Source organism: Schistocerca nitens, chromosome 3 (assembly GCF_023898315.1).
Source record: "Schistocerca nitens isolate TAMUIC-IGC-003100 chromosome 3, iqSchNite1.1, whole genome shotgun sequence".
NCBI lineage: Eukaryota > Metazoa > Arthropoda > Insecta > Orthoptera > Acrididae > Schistocerca > Schistocerca nitens.
In genome coordinates this window covers 34,751,746-34,777,463 of record NC_064616.1, presented here as the reverse complement: position 1 = coordinate 34,777,463, position 25,718 = coordinate 34,751,746, and the positions used below count along the sequence as shown (strand labels likewise).

Here is a 25,718-nt window from a genome sequence, read left to right as displayed (position 1 = left end):
TCATATCCATGTCTTACCACTCTCCCGCCATCTTGTGCAGGAAGGGATGGGCAACTGCCTTCAGCTCATCATCGCTTGAGAATTTCACTACCCCCAAGTATTGTTTCAAGTTGGGGAACAGATAGTAGTCACTGGAAGCCAAATCGTGGCTGTTTGGAGGATGGTTAGTGATTTTCCACCTGAATTTGGTAATGTGAGAGTGGGCATTGTCATGGTGCTAGTGAACTCTCTTTGTCAGCCAACCCATCCTTTTCTTCTGTACAGCCCAGCCTATCTTTGTTAGTGTCTCACAGTGCTTTGCTGTGTTGATTGCTGTATCTCTTTCCAGGCAGTTGAACAGCAGAACTCCATTCCCATCCCAGAATACCAAAGCCATTGTTCTTTAGTCCCTGGTGTGAAGTAGTGGACCCAAGTCTCACCCCTGTTACAATTGAATCCAGAAATTCCTCACCCTCTTCCTGGTAACAGCACAGAAACTTGTGAGCACTTTGGAAGCATTTCTTTTGTATTCATCGGTGAACACCCGTAGTACCCACCTGGCACACGCCTTGTGATACTTCAAAATGTGCATCAAAATCTTGTCCATAGTAGTTTTAGAGATGTCCCCTATCAGTTTCGTAATCTCTAGCACAGTCACATGCCAATCCACAAGCTAAACTTCTTTGACTTTCACCTGAAACTGGTGGATGCCCATGGCCAGCCTCGTCATACACATTTGTACAGTCATCTGCAAACTCCCTTCATCACTTATGCACATTTTTTATATCCATACACTTCTCTCCTTGCACATTGGTCAACTGGTGATGGATTTCAATAGGGGCTGACCCCTTAAACCACAGAAATCTAATCACAAAACACAATTCATACTTGGTGGGAGTGTTGATTTTCCCTTCTATTGTTAATGGCTGCTACGCCAAGAATTAGCATTGCAGAGAGGTGGGGCTGGCAAGAGTAGTGGTATGGGACGCAAGGAACACAGCACTATTGTCAGATTTAAGCTAGCTCACTCTGTCTGATGGGTGCTCATTGGAGACCTTACTTTATGGACAAATGTGGTATCATAACCCTAAAGAATTCACTATATCTATTTCTGAACTTGTTCCAATTGTCCAGACAATGAAGTACATTATAGAGTGGATCTGTCATGTCAGCAGGAGGGTGGGTGACTGGAAATGAGACAAGAAGCTGCACTGTCCAGGAAATAAACATGACTGTAGGAACAATTTCCGGACACTAAAACAACATGGTCACACTGACTTTCCTGAAGATAGTGTCATTTAAGAGAATCAGCTTGCTTTGCTTGTGCCACAGTGCTTACCAAATTTGCATTGACACAGTTCCATTTGTTTATAAGAAGGCAACACTCACCTTAGCTCTCTGCCTTTGATTACAGTGAAAGTTGGTGAACAATTTAAAAAAAAAAAAATGTAGTTGAGTATATTGCTTGCCATTACACCTAGATAAAGCATCAACAATTGCAAGATGTTTAACCTTTTGAGTGAATGGGCTATTTGAATGGAGGGGCTGGGAAGCTGCTGTTACTATGTTCTCATACACATATGTCATATATTGCTAGAATCACTAGATGTATATATGCAAAATGTGTTCTTAATCATCCTCTGTGAGTTCCTTTTAATTCTGAACTGTTAAAATTGTATATGTAGTTCTAAGTGGTGTATCTCAGTTTCATTGTGTAATGAACTGAAAATTTTGGGATTAGAATTAGGTATAAACATTTGGAATAGTCAGTCCATACAGCTGCTTAACTGTTGTTTGTGATGATTGTGATTCAGACCTTTACAATTTGGTGGTAGAATGTCAGTAATAGCCGTAACATCTTGTAGCATCTGAAACTCATTGTAATCTGCAGTAATAGTTGACAAAACCAAATAGTGAAAATAACAGATCATCTGTAAATGGAAACATTTACGTTATTAAACATGTATTTAGTGCTCATATTTCTCTGTTATTGCAAGTTACTATTCTATTTTACTGATAGCAATTTCACCTCAACAGGACAGTATAAGCCGTTCATCAGATTCAAGTCAAGTGGCAGATTTGACCAGGAGCATTAGTCACGACAGCAGCAAAGAGAGGAAAGAATCTCGTGGGTCTGACAGGTCAAAGAAAAAATCATCCTGGTACAATGTGCTCTACCCCACGTACAAATCTCGCAGTGAAGATTTTAAACGACTTTTCAAAGATGTGCCTCAAGAGGAACGTCTTATAGTTGGTTAGTAAATACATCAGTGGTGTTGCTCTTGTTTCTGTTCTTTCCACCTTCTCAGATTTTTATTAATGCAGATCCTTCCATTGTTGTAGATGAATAAGGTACAGATTTATTTGTACAAGGCAGGCTTTCATGGCCAGTATTTGTGTTGTTCATGATATTTGTTTTATGGGTATAAGGCCATTATCCAAGGCATATTTCACTGCCCAACATTTTATCTTCCAATGCTGGTGACATCAAAGATGCTAACAACTCAGATGAGCTCAGCTATGGGATGAGAGAACCACCAGATTCATTCCTCTGTTACTATGGCTTTATCAAGATCTAATCTTTACTAAGCTGGGATGTACAGAGAGCCCATTGAAATTCAAAAACACAAGAACAACTTTAAGAGAAAAGAAGAATGCTTGAATTGGATAAGCTACGGGCCTTAGTACTAAAAAAGCCCTGGAACACACTTCAACGCAACTCTGTGATCTTAGGAAGCAGTTTGATGACTTCATGAACTGACCATTGCCTATGTACATATAACAGTTTGGCTTGCTGAGCTTGTTAGAGATTGTAGTTGCTTTCTGACAAGGGAACCTCCCCATCGCACCCTCCTCAGATTTAGTTATAAGTTGGCACAGTGGATAGGCCTTGAAAACCTGAACACAGATCAGTCGAGAAAACAGGAAGAAGTTGTGTGGAACTATGAAAAAAAATAAGCAAAATATACAAACTGAGAAGTCCATGTGGAAGATAGGCAACGTCGAGGACAGTGTAACCTCAGGAGTGCCGTGGTCCAGTGGTTAACGTGAGCAACTGCAGAACGAGAGGTCCTTGGTTCAAGTCCTCCCTCGAGTGAATAATTAATTTTCATTATTTTCGCAAAGTTATGTTCTGTGCGTTCATTCATTGACATCTCTGTTCACTGTAATAAGTTTAGTGTCTGTGTTTTGCGACGGCACCGAAAAACTGTGCGATTAGTAGACGAAAGGACGTGCCTCTCCAATGGGGGATTATCACATCCAGAAGAAAACCTAAATCGGGCAAGGTAGAAGAATCTTTTTACCCATTCACCAAGTGTACAAGTTAGGTGGGTCGACAACATATTCCTGTCATGTGACGCACATGCCGTCACCAGTGTTGTATAGAATATATAATACGTGTGTTTTCTTGTGGAGGAATCGGTTGACCTATGACCTTGCGATCAAATGTTTTCGGTTCCCATTAGAGAAGCACGTCCTTTCGTCTACTAATCGCACGGTTTTGCGGTGCGGTCACAAAACACAGACACTAAACTTATTATAGTGAACAGAGATGTCAATGAATGAACGCACAGATCATAACTTTGCGAAAATAAAGAAAATAAATTTTTCACTCGAGGGAAGACTTGAACCAAGGACTTCTCATTCCACAGCTGCTCACGCTAACCAAGGGACTACGGCGCTCCTGAGCTCACACGATCCCTGATGTTGCTTATCTTCCACATGAACTATTCAGTTTGTATATTTTACTTATTTTTTCGTAGTTCCACACAACTTCTTCCTGTTTTCAAGATTGATCTGTGTTCAGGTTTTCAAGGCCTATCCACTGTGCTAACTTATAACTAAATCTGAGGGGGGTGCGATGGGGAGGTTCCCTTGTGAGTTATTGCCTCTGGCATCGTCTCCCACATTGGAAGATGAAATGTTAGGCAGAGAAATATGCTTTGGACCATAGCCTAAGGCCCATGAAACAAATATCAACAAAAGGTTCAGATTTATGTTGCTAAAATACATGCATATACCTATAGGACTATCAGGATGATCACTCCTCCAGTGTGCTTTGATGTTAGCACTGAAGTGCAGTGATGAAATTGCAGCATTTTTGAAAGATGTTATAAGTTAGATGCCATCTCCTCGTGCATCACGTTTTTACTAATACCATCACAACAACATTAAATAAGAAGTCACTCCATATTACTTTTGTGTGACACTTTCCTGTTGTTGCAAAATTGTATCGTACTCAAAATATATGTCAGTAACTGTTAGGAATAGACTGATATTAATGTGATAACCTCTGCCTAAAAACTGCCAATAGCCCCCCCCCCCCCCTCTCTCATATATATATATATATATATATATATATATATATATATATATATATATATATATATATATATATATATATATATATATAAAAATCACACAGCATGAAGAGAAAATATGTCATGTTTACAAACATTAATTAGTATGAAAATTATATGCATTAATGATGAATTTTGTGGCTTAACTTCTCCATCTTGCTACAGGAGAGTCATTTGTTTCACATTGAACTGATTCATGTATGACATTTTTCTCTGTATTCTTTGTAGGATAGCTTTAGTTGTAATATATGTTAGTTGTCTATCAGTTGAATAATGTAGCAAAATGTGCTGTATAATTTTGCCAACAGATGTACTGCTTCTGCTGAAAGCTACCAAAACAATGGAAACAATTATCATCAGTGTCTTTTTGTGAGCTGTGATGCTTGTCATATGTACGTTGCGACTTTCATTTGTTACTTCTGTTAGGGAGTTAGCCTGTAGTATGCAAGGCTGTGTATTGCAGATTCAACTGGACCATTATCTGAACATGTGTGAAACAAAGTGAAAGATATGTTTGACTTTCCAGAGGAGGAGATTTTGAAATGTGATAAGTTGGAGCAATTCTATTAAGAAATACCAATTTATTAGGTGTATCAAGAATGTGTGTCCATTCTATGAGCAGAAACATTCATGTGTGGCATTACTGGCAAAGTTAACTGGAAATTCAATACTCAGTAATACATATCTACAAACACTGAATAAGTTGGTGCAGCTTAAGCATATTGTAGTGTGGCAAATGTTTATAAAGCTACTTGGTATGCAACTAGGTAGTCACATGTCCATCATTGATATTTGGCAGCCAGATCTGCCATCCTTAAGGCCAATTATGAATCAGATCAAATAAAATTTGGTAGGTATGAAGTATGCATATGCTACCGCATCACCACAGTTTTGAATCATATTGTGTGAACAGTGTCTTGTGCAGATTGTCACCAGAATGCTTAGTCAGATTGCTAATATATCAAGTGTGGAACATTTTACTACCAAACCTACATTCTTGAGAATGTTATAAAAATTAAGATTTGCAGGAAGAACTGTAGAACTATGTGACAATTGTGACATCAGAACTGCCACAGTAAGAGCTAGAATGACTTAAACCTGCCTGTTACTATATAGAGTGGACTAGCAGTGCGTGCTAGAAAGTACTGTGATTTGATCATTAATCTTTGACAATGTTTCCAACTGAAAGTTAAGTTTATATGTGGCATATACACAAAGGAACATAGGTGTTCATCAGGTTGCTATGAATAACTAAACATGTGACTCTGTGGTGCTGTTGTTACTGTTGTGTGGTGATCCATTGTTGCTCTCTAGTGTACAGTTAAATGCTATGATCATGTGAGTATATTAATTGACTAGTTCAATCCTTCAAGGTGGATATTTCGCAATGATGAGAGAATCTCCCAGAATGAAATTCTCTAGGTATGGTGTAAGCTCTGACAGTATTGACTAAACCCAAGTTTCATCAACCTGAGGTACTCTCCAAGGGACTGCAGGGTCACAGCTATCTGTTGTTATTAAAACTGCTTGCTTTGGTGCCAGTTGTTGGATGCCATAGTGAAATTTAATTTCTTACAGAAAGTAGAGATCCCAGCATTACTGTCAAGATCTCAAGAAATTCTTCTATCTTATGGTGAGCAGTTCACAGATAATTTGGTTAGATACTGAGGACGGACACTTAACCAGTCTTTGGGCATACCTGTATCTCAGTCATTTGTCTGGCTTTTCCAGTCAAATGAGGCTGCCCTTCACTGTACATGTGCTTAATTAGTGGGAATTGTATACATAAAAAGATAACACCCTTATTATTTCTGGTGTATGTATAATGTTACTGCCCACTCAACAAGGATAACTTGGAAATCTAGCACTTGAACTTTATGGCAGTAATAAGTAAAATGGTGACACACTACTCTTTTTTTTAAAAAAAGAGAAGTTGTTCCTATCCAGTGGAGGTTGTTGTTGTTGCACTAAAGTACTCAGTCCCAGAGAAACATTGTTCAAATCTGTCAGTGCTATTTGGCACCACTATTTGTCCAACAAGAGTAACAGAGTTTCTACTCAGTTCCTGTCATCAGAATGTGTGCCAATATCAATAGCCAACACTGATGATGCGCTCGCACCACACACACACACACACACACACACACACACACACACACACACACACACACACATTCATACTCGCTCTGATCGTTATTGTGCAACACTTTCTCCACAAGTACTCATGAGTAATTTAGATGACACATAATAAATGACCTGTCATAAGTAAAAGATGAGAACTAGGTAGTTATTGTGTTTGCCAAGTGCCAATTGGGAATCCCTAAATGACATTATGATGGAGGTTGTTAGGGTTTTCCTAAATCACTTCATATCAGTACTGGAATGGATCCATGAATAAGGTAGTGACACATTTCTACCTTGATCCTTATGTAGTTGAATTTCCCCATTTCTTGTGACTGGATAGAGAGAGATATTCTTCTTTGCATTTTCTGCAGTTGATCTGTCATGTGGTTCCTCTCATTGTTGACACCACTTAGCAGAAAGTTGATTTTAATGCCCTCTGTAGTGCTCCCTGTTAGCAGATCATCTGATAGAGACCAGTATTCAAATGAAGACTTTACAGTAGCTCCTAAGAAGAGAAAAACTGTCTCATAATGCCAACTGAATGTATTGTGACATTGGTATGTAATTCAGGTCTGGGTGTGTCATGTCTCCAGCATGATCCTCCACATTAATGATGGACCAGTTATACAATCTTCGATATTAAGTTTGATGCCAGTGTACTCTTAATGCAGTGGGGATTTTCCTGTTGTAATTAAAGATAGGCTGATAGCAAGTCAAAGATTGACATTTAGATGAACTGTGGGAAACCTGACAGTATGTTGTTGCAGTGAAAAAATAATGCTCATGTTTAGGAAACCAAACTGCAATTACTGAAAGCATTTCTACACTATATTAATGTGACCACCTGTCAAAAACCTAAATAACCACCCTAAGCCTAAATAACCACCTTTTGTGGCACAGACATCCAGGAAGCTAGTCATTGAGGTTCTGGAAGGTACCAACAGGGATGTGGAGCCATGCCAACCCCAGCATCATGGCTAGCTGCACCACATTTCTCAGTTGAGGATTGATGGCATGAACAGCCCGCTCGTGGTGGTCCCACATGTGTTCTGTTGGATTTCAATTAGAGTTTTGTAGCCAGGGGAGTATGGTAAACTCATCCTGGTGCTCTTCAAACAAAAAATGGCTCTGAGCACTATGCGACTTAACTTCTGAGGTCATCAGTCGCCTAGAACTTAGAACTAATTAAACCTAACTAACCTAAGGACATCACACACATCCATGCCCGAGGCAGGATTCTAACCTGCGACCGTAGCGGTCACACGGTTCCAGACTGAAGCGCCTTTAACCGCACGGCCACACCGGCCGGTGCTCTTCAAACCACACACATACAATGCAAGCTGTGAGACATGTTGCATTGTCCTGCTGATACATGCCATCATTCCGAGGAAAACAAATTGCATGTAGGGGTAGACAGGGTCCCCAAAGATAGATGCAAACTTGTGTTGATCTGTTGTGCCATCCAGAATGATGAGGTCGCCCAAGAAATGCCACAAAAACATTCCCCAGACCATAAAGTTCCCTCTTTGTTTGCTTTCAGATGTTCCACACCATACACGTGAATGGCCATCTGTCCAGTGGAGCATAAAATGTAATTCATCTGAAAAGGCCACATGGCACCACTCAGTGGATGTCCAGAAGTGGCACTAGTGGGCAAATTCGAGCCTTCGTCATCAATGAACAGACACTATCTGTTGATATCATTGTACTGCCCGTGGAAATTTTCCCTCCTAACACACAGCAGATCACATACATACACACTGTTATGGGGGCATTCTTTGCTGTAGATCTCTCTTTAGGCTCTCCTGACCAGATACTGCTCAATGGGAAGTGGCCAAACTTTTCAGTTCAGTGCTCACTTTGCCATCTGGCAACATCTGTTAGAAAGAGGAGTACTTGAAAGAAAGTTATAAAAATTATTACTTATTAAGGCAACACTGACACTATAGAGCCAGCTGGCTTTGTTCAAACATCAAGTTTGTGTAAACAAATAGATGGAGTGTATTATGATTGAAACCCACTATATCGTTGACATCCGTCCCCATACTCTTATGGTCAGCTTCAAAAGCAGCTTGTTCCCGTATAAAATAAGGGATCCTAGTAAGCAGTAACTGTTAGACACATGGCACTACAGAAATTTGAATTTGTACCAGCTGCAGAGGAGTCACATCTTTTCAGGAAGTGAGGCATAATCTTCCCCAATGATTAGAGCTAGATGATGACATCAGAACTGCTGAACACCTTATCTTGTGCCGTGAATACAATTGTTACGTTGAAGATTACCAACAGTGAGCGATGGAAGGTGTCCATCCACCATTGAAATACTGAATGGAAACCTGAAGAACACCCAAAAAAATGTAGCTTAGATAAAAATTTTGCATTTTGTCTGAGTTACTGTTGCCACTGCTTGGGCTCCAGACTTCTGCGACTAATGAGAGTTAATAAAGGGGGCACTTTGTACTTCAGTTCCACAGTGGCCTGCCACTTCTTCATATGGGAGCTACATTTTCATTTTCTGTAGTATGAAACAACATAAGGTCCAATAGGATGTATTACAACAATGGGACCTATCAGAAAGAGGGGAGAGGAACAATTTTTCATTCAATCTAGGTTTTGCTATTCTGTACCTGACTAGAGCTCCAACCTGAGTCAGTGCCTTCCATAATTAGCAGTCTTCTAGTAATGTCACTCTGATGTGATTTGAGTTGTTCCGTATGGTAATTTAATAGGTTCGCATAGAAAATACTTTTACATACAGAAGAAGGGAATCCAGATTTGAGTTATGGTCTGTTATAGGGTTTTTTATTTATCATGAATATTCAATATCATTAATGATGGACTTTGTTTTGTGGGCAACATGTTATTGATGTCATTTGCTACTGTTAGAAGGTTTACAGTTCTATTTGGAGGTATAAGATAGCCATGAGAAAAGCTGCAGTTTGTGATAACTACTTATCTTTATGCTGTACATCCATTTTAGTCAGGTGAGTGTGAAATAGTGACAGTTTATCACAACCTCTGAAGCTAAAGAATAAAATACATCAGTCACACATGTTACTTGTAATGGCCTTTGCTACAGCTCCTAATGATATAGTTTTTGCGATGATGGTCCTCAAACTTCCTCTTATGCATCGGAGAACTTACGTGTTTCCTGCTTCTCTTTCAGTACATTAGTGATGACTCATCAGTTGTAGCTATTGATTTAAAGCCTGGCAGTGTAGCCTGTACAAGATATTTTAAATATAACTGCAACAGAAATATAAATCCAAGTAGACAGTCTTTCCATATCTATTATTCATTTGAAGTTCCTTGTGGGACACTCACTTGGACTCACAGCCAAGAGAAGTGGACATAAATCCCCTATTTGACCATCCTAGTTTTATTCTCCTGTGCCTTTGAATGGAAGACTTCTGTGGATGCTCAGTTATTGTATCTTTGTTCTTTAGTTATAGTTCTTGTCGAAAGGTTAAATATGAATGATGAGGAAATTGTAGTGATGAGGTGATGGGTGTAATTTTATCATTAGTTTTAATATACCTAGTTCACTTAAGCATATTGTGTACATGGTCCATCAGTAACTTGCATGGGTGCAAGTATCATTCTGTTGAGTGCTATGTGGCACAAAGTGCTACTCTTGGGTACTCCTTAATGTGTATTAATTGAGAGGATGGGCAATGGGAAGAACAGATAGTCAGACTAACCACCAATCAGACCTTCTAATATATGCATAGTACAAAGTCATTTAACACAGTTTGTGTCCGTACGATGAATGGAGTACTGCTTGTAGGTGATTTAAATATGTGTGGTCATTGTTGTTTTCTGCTTTCAGTCTGCATGTTTTAGGAAATAATATTTTTAATGTTTGAAAAATCTATGGTATTAAATAAAGCACATGTACCTTCTAATATGTGCCAGATCTGAACAAATCAGAGATTTAGGCCAATTTTAACTAGGTAAGGATTTGGCAGACCTGAGGGTTGAGCAGGAGGCTAGTGAGCAGCACCTGTCCTTTGTAACCATAACAGCTTTGTATGTGCTTCAGTGATCACTATCTGGTGAGACTATAGAATAGTGTGTGTCATAATGGACAGGGTCCATGGCTTAATTGACTGGATAGCAAGAATGGTACAGACCTACCTCTCTCACTCTCACTCTCACTCTCACTCTCACTCACACACACACACACACACACACACACACACACACACACACACACACAAATTTTTATCTCAGGGTGTGCTACATACTGATGAAGGAGGTTGTTGCTTAGGCAAAACTTGCAATAGGGGACAATCGCTAGAGAATATATCACAACCCATATGAATTGTCCTTGACCAAATAAGCCACAATATCTTCTGAATTTAATTGGTAAAAGGAAAAACATAAAAATGCAGTATGTGAAGAAGGCTAAAAGATTACAGACACCTAAAAAACTAGACTGATGCATGCATGATATTTGTGGAGATAAATGGGGGGGGGGGGGGATTGCCGATTGCCATGACATGCTGGGTACCTTGTTGTGCACTAAAATCTTGAAAAATCTGAGAGACAAAGTGTGGGCCATTGTCTGTCACCAGGGTGTGAGGGAGGTTTTTAATGGTGAAGATCCAGGTGAGGGCATGCACCACCAATTCTGCCATCGTACAGCAGCAGTTTGCGATGTATGGAAACAGAGTAGACTCCTATGACCACCAACCAATAAGCATCCAGAAAGGGGCCAGCAAAATGTAAGTGGACACATTTCCACAGCTGTGAAGCTTTTTGGCCGCAGAGAGTAACATTGCTGTGGAGTGGCGTGGTGGCCTGCACACATAGAGCAAGCAGCAGTTAAATGTTCAATCTCATCATCTAGCCTGGGCCAATGGACATGTTGGCAAACCAGCATCTTTGATCGTTGTTCTCAAACCCCCACCCACCAATGGCCGTGATGTAGGAGATGAAGAATGTCTCACGGGAGAGAGACCAGGAGACCACATGTGTGTGCAGTGTATTCTGTAGACAACAAAATGACACCTGAGGCGCGACACAAAATAATTGCGGAGGGCTCCCAAAGCTCCAGCATGTGACCTGTGGCCAACTCCCTGAATATACTATAAAAATGGGATCAGAATTGCTGGCAGGATCGGTCAGTAGGGAACCCATTCGATATCTTTCTAGCTTTCCCTTCGAGCTAGAAACAAAGTACGTTATCCTGATCAAAGCTGGGAATGGGTCCCATCAGAAGGTGTGACAGAGTATCAGCATTAGTATGTTGAGCTGTAGGATGGAAGTGAATCCTGTAGTGATAACAGACTGAGGAACAGGGCCAACCATTGAAGTCTATCTGGCAGTTGCGCCACAGGACTAAAAGAGAGTAACTAATGATTTGTGATTAATTACTAGATGAAATTTGACACCACATAAAAACATGTGAAACTTCTTGATAGCATAAATAATAGTGAGGTCCTCCTCCTGTATTTGAGAGTAATTCTGTGCTGCATTAAGTATCTTTGATGCAAAAGCAATGGTCTGTTTCAAATCATATGTATGTCATTGAGACAGGACGGCCCCCACACCATACTTAGAGGCATCCGTAGCCGCAACAAGCTGAAGTCCAGGCTGATATGTGGCAAGCATACACGGGTAGCAGGGGTTGTGTGGCGTGGACTGGGCGGTTTTGTAGGTTAGATGACCTCGGGCAAGTACAGAAAGGGCAACAGCCTCTAAGGGTGCGGGGCAAAGTCAGGACATGCGGGGACCAAGCAGCAATCGGTATTGTAATTGTAAACTGTCGAAGCTGCATTGGTAAAGTACCGGAACTTCAAGCGCTGATAGAAAGCACCGAAGCTGAAATCGTTATAGGTACAGAAAGCTGGCTGAAGCCAGAGATAAATTCTGCCGATTTTTACAAAGGCACAGACAGTGTTTAGAAAGGATAGATTGCATGCAACCGGTGGTGGCGTGTTTGTCGCTGTTAGTAGTAGTTTATCCTGTAGTGAAGTAGAAGTGGATAGTTCCTGTGAATTATTATGGGTGGAGGTTACACTTAACAACCGAGCTAGGTTAATAATTGGCTCCTTTTACCGACCTCCCGACTCAGCAGTATTAGTGGCAGAACAACTGAGAGAAAATTTGGAATACATTTCACATAAATTTTCTCAGCATGTTATAGTCTTAGGTGGAGATTTCAATTTACCAGATATAGACTGGGACACTCAGATGTTTAGGATGGGTGGTAGGGACAGAGCATCAAGTGACATAATACTGAGTGCACTATCCGAAAATTACCTCGAGCAATTAAACAGAGAACCGACTCATGGAGATAACGTCTTGGACCTGCTGATAGCAAACAGACCCGAACTTTTCGACTCTGTAAGTGCAGAACAGGGAATCAGTGATCATAAGGCCGTTGCAGCATCCCTGAACATGGAAGTTAATAGGAATATAAAAAAAGGGAGGAAGGTTTATCTGTTTAGCAAGAGTAATAGAAGGCAGATTTCAGACTACCTAACAGATCAAAACGAAAATTTCTGTTCCAACACTGACAATGTTGAGTGTTTATGGAAAAAGTTTAAGGCAATCGTAAAATGCGTTTTAGACAGGTAGGTGCCGAGTAAAACTGTGAGGGACGGGAAAAACCCACCGTGGTTCAACAACAAAGTTAGGAAACTACTGCGAAAGCAAAGAGAGCTTCACTCCAAGTTTAAACGCAGCCAAAACCTCTCAGACAAACAGACGCTAAACGATGTCAAAGTTAGCGTAAGGAGGGCTATGCGTGAAGCGTTCAGTGAATTCGAAAGTAAAATTCTATGTACCGACTTGACAGAAAATCCTAGGAAGTTCTGGTCTTACGTTAAATCAGTAAGTGGCTCGAAACTGCATATCCAGACACTCCGGGATGAGGATGGCATTGAAACAGAGGATGACACGCATAAAGCTGAAATACTAAACATCTTTTTCCAAAGCTGTTTCACACAGGAAGACCGCACTGCAGTTCCTTCTCTGAATCCTCGCACAAATGAAAAAATGGCTGACATCGAAATAAGTGTCCAAGGTATAGAAAAGCAACTGGAATCACTCAACAGAGGAAAGTCCACTGGACCTGACGGGATACCAATTCGATTCTACACAGAGTACGCGAAAGAACTTGCTCCCCTTCTAACAGCTGTGTACCGCAAGTCTCTAGAGGAACGGAAGGTTCCAAATGATTGGAAAAGAGCACAGGTAGTCCCAGTCTTCAAGAAGGGTCGTCGAGCAGATGCGCAAAACTATAGACCTACTATATCTCTGATGTTGATCTGTTGTAGAATTTTAGAACATGTTTTTTGCTCGAGTATCATGTCGTTTTTGGAAACCCAGAATCTACTCTGTAGGAATCAACATGGATTCTGGAAACAGCGATCGTGTGAGACCCAACTCGCTTTATTTGTTCATGAGACCCAGAAAATATTAGATACAGGCTCCCAGGTAGATGCTATTTTTCTTGACTTCCGGAATGCGTTCGATACAGTTCCGCACTGTTGCCTGATAAACAAAGTAAGAGCCTACGGAATATCAGACCAGCTGTGTGGCTGGATTGAAGAGTTTTTAGCAAACAGAACACAGCATGTTGTTATCAGTGGAGAGACGTCTACAGACGTTAAAGTAACCTCTGGCGTGCCACAGGGGAGTGTTATGGGACCATTGCTTTTCACAATATATATAAATGACCTAGTAGACAGTGTCGGAAGTGCCATGCGGCTTTTCGCGGATGATGCTGTAGTATACAGAGAAGTTGCAGCATTAGAAAATTGTAGCAAAATGCAGGAAGATCTGCAGCGGATAGGCACTTGGTGCAGGGAGTGGCAACTGACCCTTAACATAGACAAATGTAATTATTGCGAATACGTAGAAAGAAGGATCCTTTATTGTATGATTATATGATAGCGGAACAAACACTGGTAGCAGTTACTTCTGTAAAATATCTGGGAGTATGTGTGCGGAATGATTTGAAGTGGAATGATCATATAAAATTAATTGTTAGTAAGGCGGGTACCAGGTTGAGATTCATTGGGAGAGTCCTTAGAAAATGTAGTCCATCAATAAAGGAGGTGGCTTACAAAACACTGTTTCAACCTATACTTGAGTATTGCTCATCAGTGTGGGATCCATACCAGATCGGGTTGACGGAGGAGATAGAGAAGATCCAAAGAAGAGCGGCCCGTTTCGTCACAGAGTTATTTGGTAACCGTGATAGCGTTACGGAGATGTTTAGCAAACTCAAGTGGCAGACTCTTCAAGAGAGGCGCTCTGCATCGCGGTGTAGCTTGCTCGTCAGGTTTCGAGAGGGTGCGTTTCTGGATGAGGTATCGAATATATTGCTTCCCCCTACTTATACCTCCCGAGGAGATCACGAAGGTAAAATTAGAGAAATTCGAGCGCGCACGGAGGCTTTCAGACAGTCGTTCTTCCCGCGAACCATACGCGACTGGAACAGAAAAGGGAGGTAATGACAGTGGCACGTAAAGTGCCCTCCGCCACATACCGTTGGGTGGCTTGCGGAGTATAAATGTAGATGTAGAAGCATAGAGTGAGAACACAGATCGTCTTTCAATTTACAGAACACTTGTCCACATGCAGGCACCCAAACTAATGATGTGCCTTTCTTGAGCAATTGAGAGGACATGATACTGTAGTTGCCTGTGGCAGGAACTTCTGATAATACACAATTTTGCCTAAAAATGCCTGGAGCTCATTCACATTAGTAGGACAAGGGAGCACTTCAGTACTTGCAATATGACCATTGATCTGCTGTGCCCTCTGATGGGAAATAATGTGCCCCTAGGTATTCAATAGATGGTTGGAAGAAATACGATGGATGGAATGGATAATGTCTTGAAAATATCCTATAAGATAACCTGTGAAAAAATTAAAACTATGGTCATTGATTGTAATCAAATTAAATTGGGCAGCGTTGAGGAAATTAGATTAGGAAATGAGATACTAAAAGTAGTGGATGAATTTAGCTATTGGGGCAGTGAAATAACTGGTGATGGCAGAAGTAGAGGGTATGCAATGCAGACTGGCAGTAGCAAGAAAACTGTTTGTGGGAAAGATAAATATTTTAACGCGGAATATAAATGGAAGTGTTAGGAGTTTGCTTTCAAGTTATTTGTCTTGAGTGTAGCCTTATACTGAAGTCAGACATGGATTATAAACTGTTCATGCCAGAAGAGAATAGAGATGTTTGAAGTATGTTGCTCCAAAAGAATGCTGAAGATTATATTGTCTGATCAGATAACTGATGAGGAGCTACTGATCTGAACTGGAGAGAAAAGAAATTTATGGCACAACTTACTTAAAGAAGGGATCTGTTGATGGGACACATCCTGAGATATTGAGGAATAGTCAGCTTGCTACTGAAAGAGGGTAAAAGTTATAGAACAAGATAAAGGCTCAAATACAATAAACCGGTTCAAATCAAATGGATGTAGGTTGCTGTAGCTGTGTAGAGCAGAGATGGCGAGACTTGCACAGGACAACTGAAGACCAGCACCTTCCCCCCCCCCCCCCCCCCTCCCCCACCAGCACCAGCAGCAGCAGCAGCAGCAGCAGCATTAGTAGTGTGGTATGGAGCTCGATTATCATCTGCTGCTGAGGTAGATACTTGGAGAATGTTATATAGACAAAAATCTAATCTTCTATTATATTCTGAACACTAGGCAAAACACGCACTCCAGCATTGCTGCAGGGGCATTGATTGCCATTGATTTCTTGGTGTACTGTTCAGTTCACACTCGCTGCTCAGTGGGAAGCTGTTGTGTACTTCATGATATGTACACAAGTAGAAGGTTGAGTAATATCTGAGAGGGAGCAGCTGAAATTAAATCAATAACTAGCAGGCCTAACTGCATGCAGTGTGGTGAACTGGTTGTATTTGAATGTTATAATAGCATCCCGAAATAGACAGATCACATTACAAATATTCTCCACCATATTTCTGAAGTGTCCATCTTGAAGTTTTCAAGCCACCTATGAAGAGTGATTGGCACCTAGTAGACTGCATAGCATTGATAATCAGTCTTTCAGTTGGTGAGGGACCAAATTTCATCCAACTGTTTAGGAGAAAAAGAGGGTGTGGTATGAATTCCAGAGCAGTCTAAATTTTGCCATACATTCTAGAATTTGTTGGAGAGGTGAAATGCACAATGGAAATCTCCAGCTCACTCCAGGAGTCATAGTTTAGATTAGGGTACAACATTTTGCAGAAGTGACCACTACTGTCATCCAGGATCATCTTCCATCATCATGGAAAAGTTGCTGAGAGGGTAGGTAGGAAGGTAGGACTTTAGTTGTAACTATGCAAAATGTTACAACTGCCCTGGATTCAGCATTAGCTGTGGTGTATGACACATTATCTGGTCATAATAAGATGCGTTACAAGAAGTTGATACTTCCTTGCCCTGTTCATATGCATGTAGGAAATGGAAGACTTCCTTGGCTCTTGGTGGGAAGCAGTACTGATTCCCCTCCTGAAGCCAAGTAATATCTACTTGTCTGAGAGGTTGTTATAGTGTCACCCTTGTGTGGGAATACCTTGGAGCTTGTGGTGAACAGTTGTCTTGCCTGGTATGACCCATTCTCAAGTACTGCTCAAGTATTGGTATCCCCTCCATGTCAGATTCAAGGAAGACATTGAAGCAATTGAAAGGCGTGCTGCTAGTTTGTTACCAGTATGTCTGATCAACATGATAGTGTTATGGAGATGCTTCATTAATTCAAATGGGAATCTCTGGTGGGGAGACAACCTCCTTTTCATGAAACACTATTGAGAAAATTTAAAGAAACGACATTTGTGGCTGAGTGCAGAATGAGTCTACTGGTACCATTGTACATTTTGTGTACAGACCATGAAGACGAGAAAATAGAGTTGTATGGAGGGGTATATACAGTCGTTTTTCCATTCACTCCATTTGGGACTGGAGCAGGATACAGAATGTCTAGTAGTGGTACAAGATACCCTCTGCCATACACTGTCTGGTGGCTAGCAGAGTATTTATGTAGGTGTAGATATGCTGATTACGCAGCAACTATTAGAGACAAAAAATAAATAGATTTTAGAATTGTTTAAGCATTTTAGCTTCAAGAATATAAAAAAAATAAAAGTTTTCACAAAGTAGATTTTTATCACCATAAAAGCACTGAATATGAGAAGAAATTGCCAAAAAAACTGTCAAAAAGTAAACAACCAATTATTTTAAGGAGGTGGTTTCGCTGTGGAATATGACATTAACAATTTTCTCAAAATTGACCTTTATTATCATAGTAAGAAATGATTACAGAAAAAATTGGCAAAGAGTAAACACTCAGTTGTTTTGAAGTTGTGGTTTCACTTTGGAACTACTTGGACATACAGTTTTCAACCACCCGTCATTTCATGAGAAATATTTGAAACAATTTTGCATTTTTCCTAGACACTGTTTCACATCTCGAAGCTTCCATGAACTCTTAATGCCTAAAACAGATTAGTTCTAAATAACAAGCAAGGACCTGAAATTCAATAAATTTACATCAAAAGTAAATACTGTTCCAGTTGTTTCACTTCTAAACTACTCTTAACAGCAGTAGAACAGACTCAAATTTGTGTTACAATAACTTTAAATATCCTTAACTGTCAGTTTCAGTGATGTCCTCTCTCTGGTCATATATATATAAACACATCACAATCTCCTACAGTGATGTAGCACACTCTTCACACCGACTGTTACTTTGAAAGCTGTGAGTTGCTGGCACAATGCACTTATGTGTGTGTCTTGCAGTAGCATCTGCTGTCCATGCAAAAGCCATTGGTACAATAATAATAATAATAATAATAATAATAACCCAGCTAAATATCGCACCATAACATGCCTACCAACAATATACAAAATATTAACTTCAGTCATTAAACAGAAATTAATGACACATACAACACAGAACAAAATTATAAATGAAGAACAAAAAGGCTGCTGCAAAGGAGCACGAGGATGTAAAGAGCAACTGATAATAGATTCAGAGGTGACATACCAAGCTAAAACTAAACAAAGGTCGCTACACTACGCATACATTGATTACCAAAAAGCTTTTGATAGTGTACCCCACTCATGGTTACTACAAATATTGGAAATATACAAAGTAGATCCTAAATTGATACAGTTCCTAAACATAGTAATGAAAAATTGGAAAACCACACTTAATATCCAAACAAATTCAAATAATATCACATCACAGCCAATACAGATTAAGCGTGGAATATACCAAGGAGACACATTAAGTCCTTTCTGGTTCTGTCTTGCTCTGAACCCACTATCCAACATGCTAAATAATACAAATTATGGATACAATATTACTGGAACATACCCACACAAAATCACACATTTGCTATACATGGATGATCTAAAACTACTGGCAGCAACAAATCAACAACTCAACCAATTACTAAAGATAACAGAAGTATTCAGCAATGATATAAGTATGGCTTTTGGAACAGACAAATGTAAGAAAAATAGCATAGTCAAGGGAAAACACACTAAACAAGAAGATTACATATTGGATAACCACAGCGACTGCATAGAAGCGATGGAAAAAATGGATGCCTATAAATATCTAGGATACAGACAAAAAATAGGAATAGATAATACAAATATTAAAGAAGAACTAAAAGAAAAATATAGACAAAGACTAACAAAAATACTGAAAACAGAATTGACAGCAAGAAACAAGACCAAAGCTATAAATACTTATGCCATACCAATATTGACCTACTCATTTGGAGTAGTGAAATGGAGTAACACAGACCTAGAAGCACTCAATACACTTACACGATCACAATGCCATAAATATAGAATACATCACATACATTCAGCAACAGAAAGATTCACATTAAGCAGAAAGGAAGGAGGAAGGGGATTTATTGATATAAAAAACCTACATTATGGACAGGTAGACAATTTAAGAAAATTCTTTCTAGAACGAGCAGAAACTAGCAAAATACACAAAGCAATCACTCATATAAATACATCGGCTACACCACTACAATTTCATAACCACCTCTACAACCCTTTAGACCACATAACATCAACAGATACGAAGAAAGTAAATTGGAAAAAGAAAACACTTCATGGCAAGCACCCGTATCATCTAACACAGCCACACATCGATCAAGACGCATCCAACACATGGCTAAGAAAAGGCTATATATACAGTGAGACAGAAGGATTCATGATTGCAATACAGGATCAAACAATAAACACCAGGTATTACAGCAAGCATATTATTAAAGATCCCAATACCACAACAGATAAATGCAGACTTTGCAAACAACAAATAGAAACAGTAGATCACATCACAAGCGGATGTACAATACTAGCAAATACAGAATACCCCAGAAGACATGACAATGTCGCAAAAATAATACATCAACAGCTTGCCTTACAACATAAACTTTTAAAACAACAAGTTCCTACATACAAGTATGCACCACAAAATGTCATGGAGAATGATGAATACAAATTATACTGGAACAGAACCATTATAACATAAAACAACGCCACATAACAAACCTGACATCATACTCACCAATAAAAAGAAGAAATTAACACAACTAATCGAAATATCCATACCCAATACAACAAATATACAAAAGAAAACAGGAGAAAAAATTGAAAAATACATCCAACTGGCTGAGGAAGTCAAAGACATGTGGCATCAGGATAAAGTTGACATCATACCAATTATAGTATCAACTACAGGAGTCATACCACACAATATCCACCAGTACATCAATGCAATACAGCTACATCCAAACACATATATACAACTACAGAAATCCGTAATTATTGATACATGTTCAATTACCCGAAAGTTCCTAAATGCAATATAACACATACCGTACAGTTAAAAGGAAGTGACGCTTGATCAAGGTCCGTGTCACTTTCCATTCTCAACCAGACTTAACGTCTGAGAAAGTAAAGAAATAATAATAATAATGACACTGCTAGCCAACTGGAAAATGATTTAAATCCAAATAGAGGTGTTTTGCAGGATATCCTTCCTGCAACCACCCTAGAAGGAAAACAAAGACAGAGGATGAGATGGTCAGATGAAGTTAATCGACACCTCATGTTCTGTTATTACCAAGCAACAAACCTAGGAACCAACACAACTGGATACCGATCACAAGTATACACAACATTTATTACCGGATACCCGGAATTAAAATTTTTAACAGAACAGCGACTAGCTGATCAGATCCGTGTAATAATAAAAAATAACAGGATACCCCAGTCAGAATTAGAAAACATCAAACAACAAGTACAACAAATACTGGAACAAAATAATGTGCAATTAGAAGAAGAAGAAAATACAGTAATGGACTCAAACATCCCAGAGCAAACAAACAAAGAACAACACGCATCAATTAAACAATCAGAGGAAAATGAAATCTTAAGACAGCCACCAGCACAAGCACAAATAGAACATGAAGTGACACACATGTTAGATATAGAAGAAAAATTTCAGTTGACATATATAGAATACAAAGACACAAATACAGACATTAGACCATTCTTGCATAGACCACCAAATAGCCCACAAGTCGAAACAACAATAAAAACTATCAACACAATCATACACAACAAAATAAATGAATACACAACTATGGAAGAGTTACAACTACTGGTTTATGTAGGAGCACTCACTACACTAAATATACACACTAGGCAGAGATCAGAACCAACCAATACACAGAAGAAACCCACAAAACCAGCATGGCAACACAGGCTACAGATCAGAATAGAAAAACTGAGAAAAGACATCGGACAGCTAACACAATTTATAAGAAATGAAATATCAGACAAAAAACGAAAAAGGTTAGGTAAAATCTCACAACAAGAAGCAATAGAGCAATTAGATGAAAAGAAGCAGATATTACAAGCATTGGCCAAACGACTTAGAAGATACAAAAAAAGTGAAAATAGAAGGAAACAAAACCAAACATTCAACACAAACCAAAAGAAATTTTACCAAACAATAGATAACACACACATAAAAATAGACAATCCACCAAATATAACAGACATGGAACACTTCTGGAGCAACATATGGTCAAACCCGGTACAGCATAACAGGCATGCACGGTGGATACAAGCAGAAACAGACTCATACAAGATGATACCACAAATGCCTGAAGTGATAATTTTGCAACATGAAGTCACCCAAGCAATTAATTCTATGCACAATTGGAAAGCCCCTGGAAATGATAAAATAGCAAATTTCTGGCTAAAGAAGTTCATCTCAACACATTCACATCTAACTAAATTATTTAACAGTTACATTGCAGACCCATACATATTCCCTGATACACTTACACATGGAATAACTTATCTGAAACCTAAAGATCAAGCAGACACAGCAAACCCAGCTAAATATCGCCCCATAACATGCCTACCAACAATCTACAAAATATTAACTTCAGTCATTACACAGAAATTAATGACACATACAACACAGAACAAAATTATAAATGAAGAACAAAAAGGCTGCTGCAAAGGAGCACGAGGATGTAAAGAGCAACTGATAATAGATGCAGAGGTGACATATCAAGTTAAAACTAAACAAAGGTCGCTACACTACGCATACATTGATTACCAAAAAGCTTTTGATAGTGTACCCCCACTCATGGTTACTACAGATATTGGAAATATACAAAGTAGATCCTAAATTGATACAGTTTCTAAACATAGTAATGAAAAACTGGAAAACCACACTTAATATCCAAACAAATTCAAATAATATCACATCACAGCCAATACAGATTAAGCGTGGAATATACCGAGGAGACTCATTAAGTCCTTTCTGGTTCTGTCTTGCTCTGAACCCACTATCCAACATGCTAAATAATACAAATTATGGATATAATATTACTGGAACATACCCACACAAAATCACACATTTGCTATACATGGATGATCTAAAACTACTGGCAGCAACCAATCAACAACTCAACCAATTACTAAAGATAACAGAAGTATTCAGCAATAATATAAATATGGCTTTTGGAACAGACAAATGTAAGAAAAATAGCATAGTCAAGGGAAAACGCACTAAACAAGAAGATTACATATTGAATAACCACAGTGACTCCATAGAAGCGATGGAAAAAACAGATGTCTATAAATACCTAGGATACAGACAAATGATAGGAATAGATAATACAAATATTAAAGAAGAACTAAAAGAAAAATATAGACAAAGACTAACAAAAATACTGAAAACAGAATTGACAGCAAGAAACAAGACAAAAGCTATAAATACTTATGCCATACCAATATTGACCTACTCATTTGGAGTAGTGAAATGGAGTAACACAGACCTAGAAGCACTCAATACACTTACACGATCACAATGCCATAAATATAGAATACATCACATACATTCAGCAACAGAAAGATTCACATTAAGCAGAAAGGAAGGAGGAAGGGGATTCATCGACATAAAAAACCTACATTATGGACAGATAGACAATTTAAGAAAATTCTTTCTAGAACGAGCAGAAACTAGCAAAATACACAAAGCAATCACTCATATAAATACATCGGCTACACCACTGCAATTTCATAACCACTTCTACAACCCTTTAGATCACGTAACATCAACAAATACGAAGAAAGTAAATTGGATGGGGAAGGCACTACATGGCAAGCACCCGTATCATCTAACACAGCCACACATCGATCAAGACACATCCAACACATGGCTAAGAAAAGGCAATATGTACAGTGAGACGGAAGGATTCATGATTGCAATACAGGATCAAACAATAAACACCAGATATTACAGTAAGCATATTATTAAAGATCCCAATACCACAACAGATAAATGCAGACTTTGCAAACAACAAATAGAAACAGTAGATCACATCACAAGCGGATGTACAATACTAGCAAATACAGAATACCCCAGAAGACATGACAATGTAGCAAAAATAATACATCAACAGCTTGCCTTACAACATAAACTTATAAAACAACACGTTCCCACATACAAGTATGCACCACAAAATGTACTGGAGAATGATGAATACAAATTATACTGGAACAGAACCATTATAACAGATAAAACAACGCCACATAATAAACCTGACATCATACTCACCAATAAAAAGAAGAAGTTAACACAACTAATCGAAATATCCATACCCAATACAACAAATATACAAAAGAAAACAGGAGAAAAAATTGAAAAATACATCCAACTGGCTGAGGAAGTCAAAGACATGTGGCATCAGGATAAAGTTGACATTATACCAATTATACTATCAACTACAGGAGTCATACCACACAATATCCACAAGTACATCAATGCAATACAGCTACATCCAAACTTATATATACAACTACAGAAATCTGTAATTATTGATACATGTTCAATTACCCGAAAGTTCCTAAATGCAATATAACATATACCGTACAGTTAAAAGGAAGTGACGCTTGATCAAGGTCCGTGTCACTTTCCATTTTTAACCAGACTTAACGTCTGAGAAAGTAAAGAAATAATAATAATAATAAAATGTTGGTTTAAGGCAGAAACCACTGGTATTTAAAGGTTTAAAGAAAATGTTAGTTTCCCTACTGTGAGAAAGCCTACAGTAAGGTAGATAGGATGACTTGGTGGGAAATGCTCACTGAGTACAATGTACTCCTAAATTTGTTGAATGTCATTAAATCACTATACAATAACACTAAAATTGGTATTAATGAAGAATTATTGTCTGTAAATGAGGGACTAAAATGAGGTTGTCGTTTGTCACCAATCTTTTTAACTATATCTCAATAAAGTTATAGAAGAATGATATTCTAAAAATGCCAAGAAGATGGACATGAGAAGGAACAAATTTATTAACACTATTTTATTTCCATATGATAAAGTTCTCCTAGCAGACAGTTAAAACGCTTTAAAGGAAAATATGTTTAAATTGAATAATGTTTTACAAACTTATCAAATCGTTATATCTGCAAATGGCAATGGAAGGAGAACACATAAGAAGAACAAAAATAGTGACAAAGAATAAAATAATACAACAGGTAAATTTGTTTAAATATCTAGGGATAGATATATCAGTATACAAAACTAATTTAAGTGTGGTTCAAAATATACAGAAATATAATACTATAAATGGTTGTATAAGGAGGTATCGTGGTAGAACTATGAGGAAAGAGATAACAGTAAGACCACACAACCTGGTAGCTAAGCCTGTTGTTATGTGTGGTAGTGAAAACTGAATCCTGAGAAAAGAGATAAATGAAGAATTAAAGTTGCTGAGATTTGGTTTTTGATGTCATTTCTTGGACCAACACTATGAGACTGAGTTCAGAGTGAAGATATAAGACCACAGTTAGACATAAAAATGATGGCAGAAGAGATTAGACACTCAAAAGAAAAGAAAAGAATAGAGAAATGGTATGACCACTTCAGAAGGATGCAGTCTGAGTGCCTGTCATGGTAAGTGTTACCTTTCAACCAAACTGGAAAATTGGATATAGGACACGCATTGAAGAGATGGAGAATGAAATGGAGGAAGAAGAGGATGAAGAGGACAAAGAAGTAGTAGAAAAAGTAGGTAGTTACTCTGAGCACTAGAGTTTCAGAAATGTTATGAACTTTTATTCGTTCTTAAAAGGAGGTTCACCAAGCACATTGTATCCCTGCAGCAGCATAATATTTATAACAACCATGTAGAGTTGCAAAAACTAGGCAGCTGAATAGTCAGTTCCAGTATGGATTCAAAAGATATAATTCCACCATTGATAACCTGCCCTTCTTGGAAGTGGCTACATACAGCTTGCATCCATATGCAGGTAGCTCATAGGCTTCAGGTAATCATTATACAGTCTTGTGGGCCTTGGCACTATTTCAGATAATGAGCAATGAGTTGCGAATACTCAGTCAAATCAGTTTGAAAAATAGAATGATGTTCCTGTAAAGTATCACCCTCTTTGCCATCACCATTTGCTTCATAAAGCTCTCAGTATGGGAGCCAATCTAATGCTCCTTATTTGTACATGAGTTTGTGTAGTTTGCACCTCATAAACACAAACAAGTCCCTTGGCAGGGACAGTGGAACATGTGGATTTCCACCATTCATGACACCTGTATGCCCGTCTTCATTGACAAAAAGACACACTGTTGTGAATATTAGAGTTTTGATGAATTTTTGGACTTTTCTGGACCTCATATTTCATGACAGTGCCTCTTGGC

General features: G+C 38.7%; 1 protein-coding gene across 5 annotated transcripts in view; it reads left to right on the top strand.

Moving 5' to 3' along the window:
- LOC126247978 (protein Aster-B-like) overlaps window positions 1-25,718 on the top strand; it is a 224,423-nt gene that overhangs the window by 70,238 nt on the left and 128,467 nt on the right. For all 5 annotated transcript variants that reach the window (XM_049948546.1, XM_049948544.1, XM_049948545.1 and 2 more), the window contains one exon: window positions 2,017-2,233. In XM_049948546.1, coding sequence (XP_049804503.1) covers window positions 2,017-2,233 — 217 coding nt within the window. The remainder of the gene's footprint in view (window positions 1-2,016; window positions 2,234-25,718) is intronic.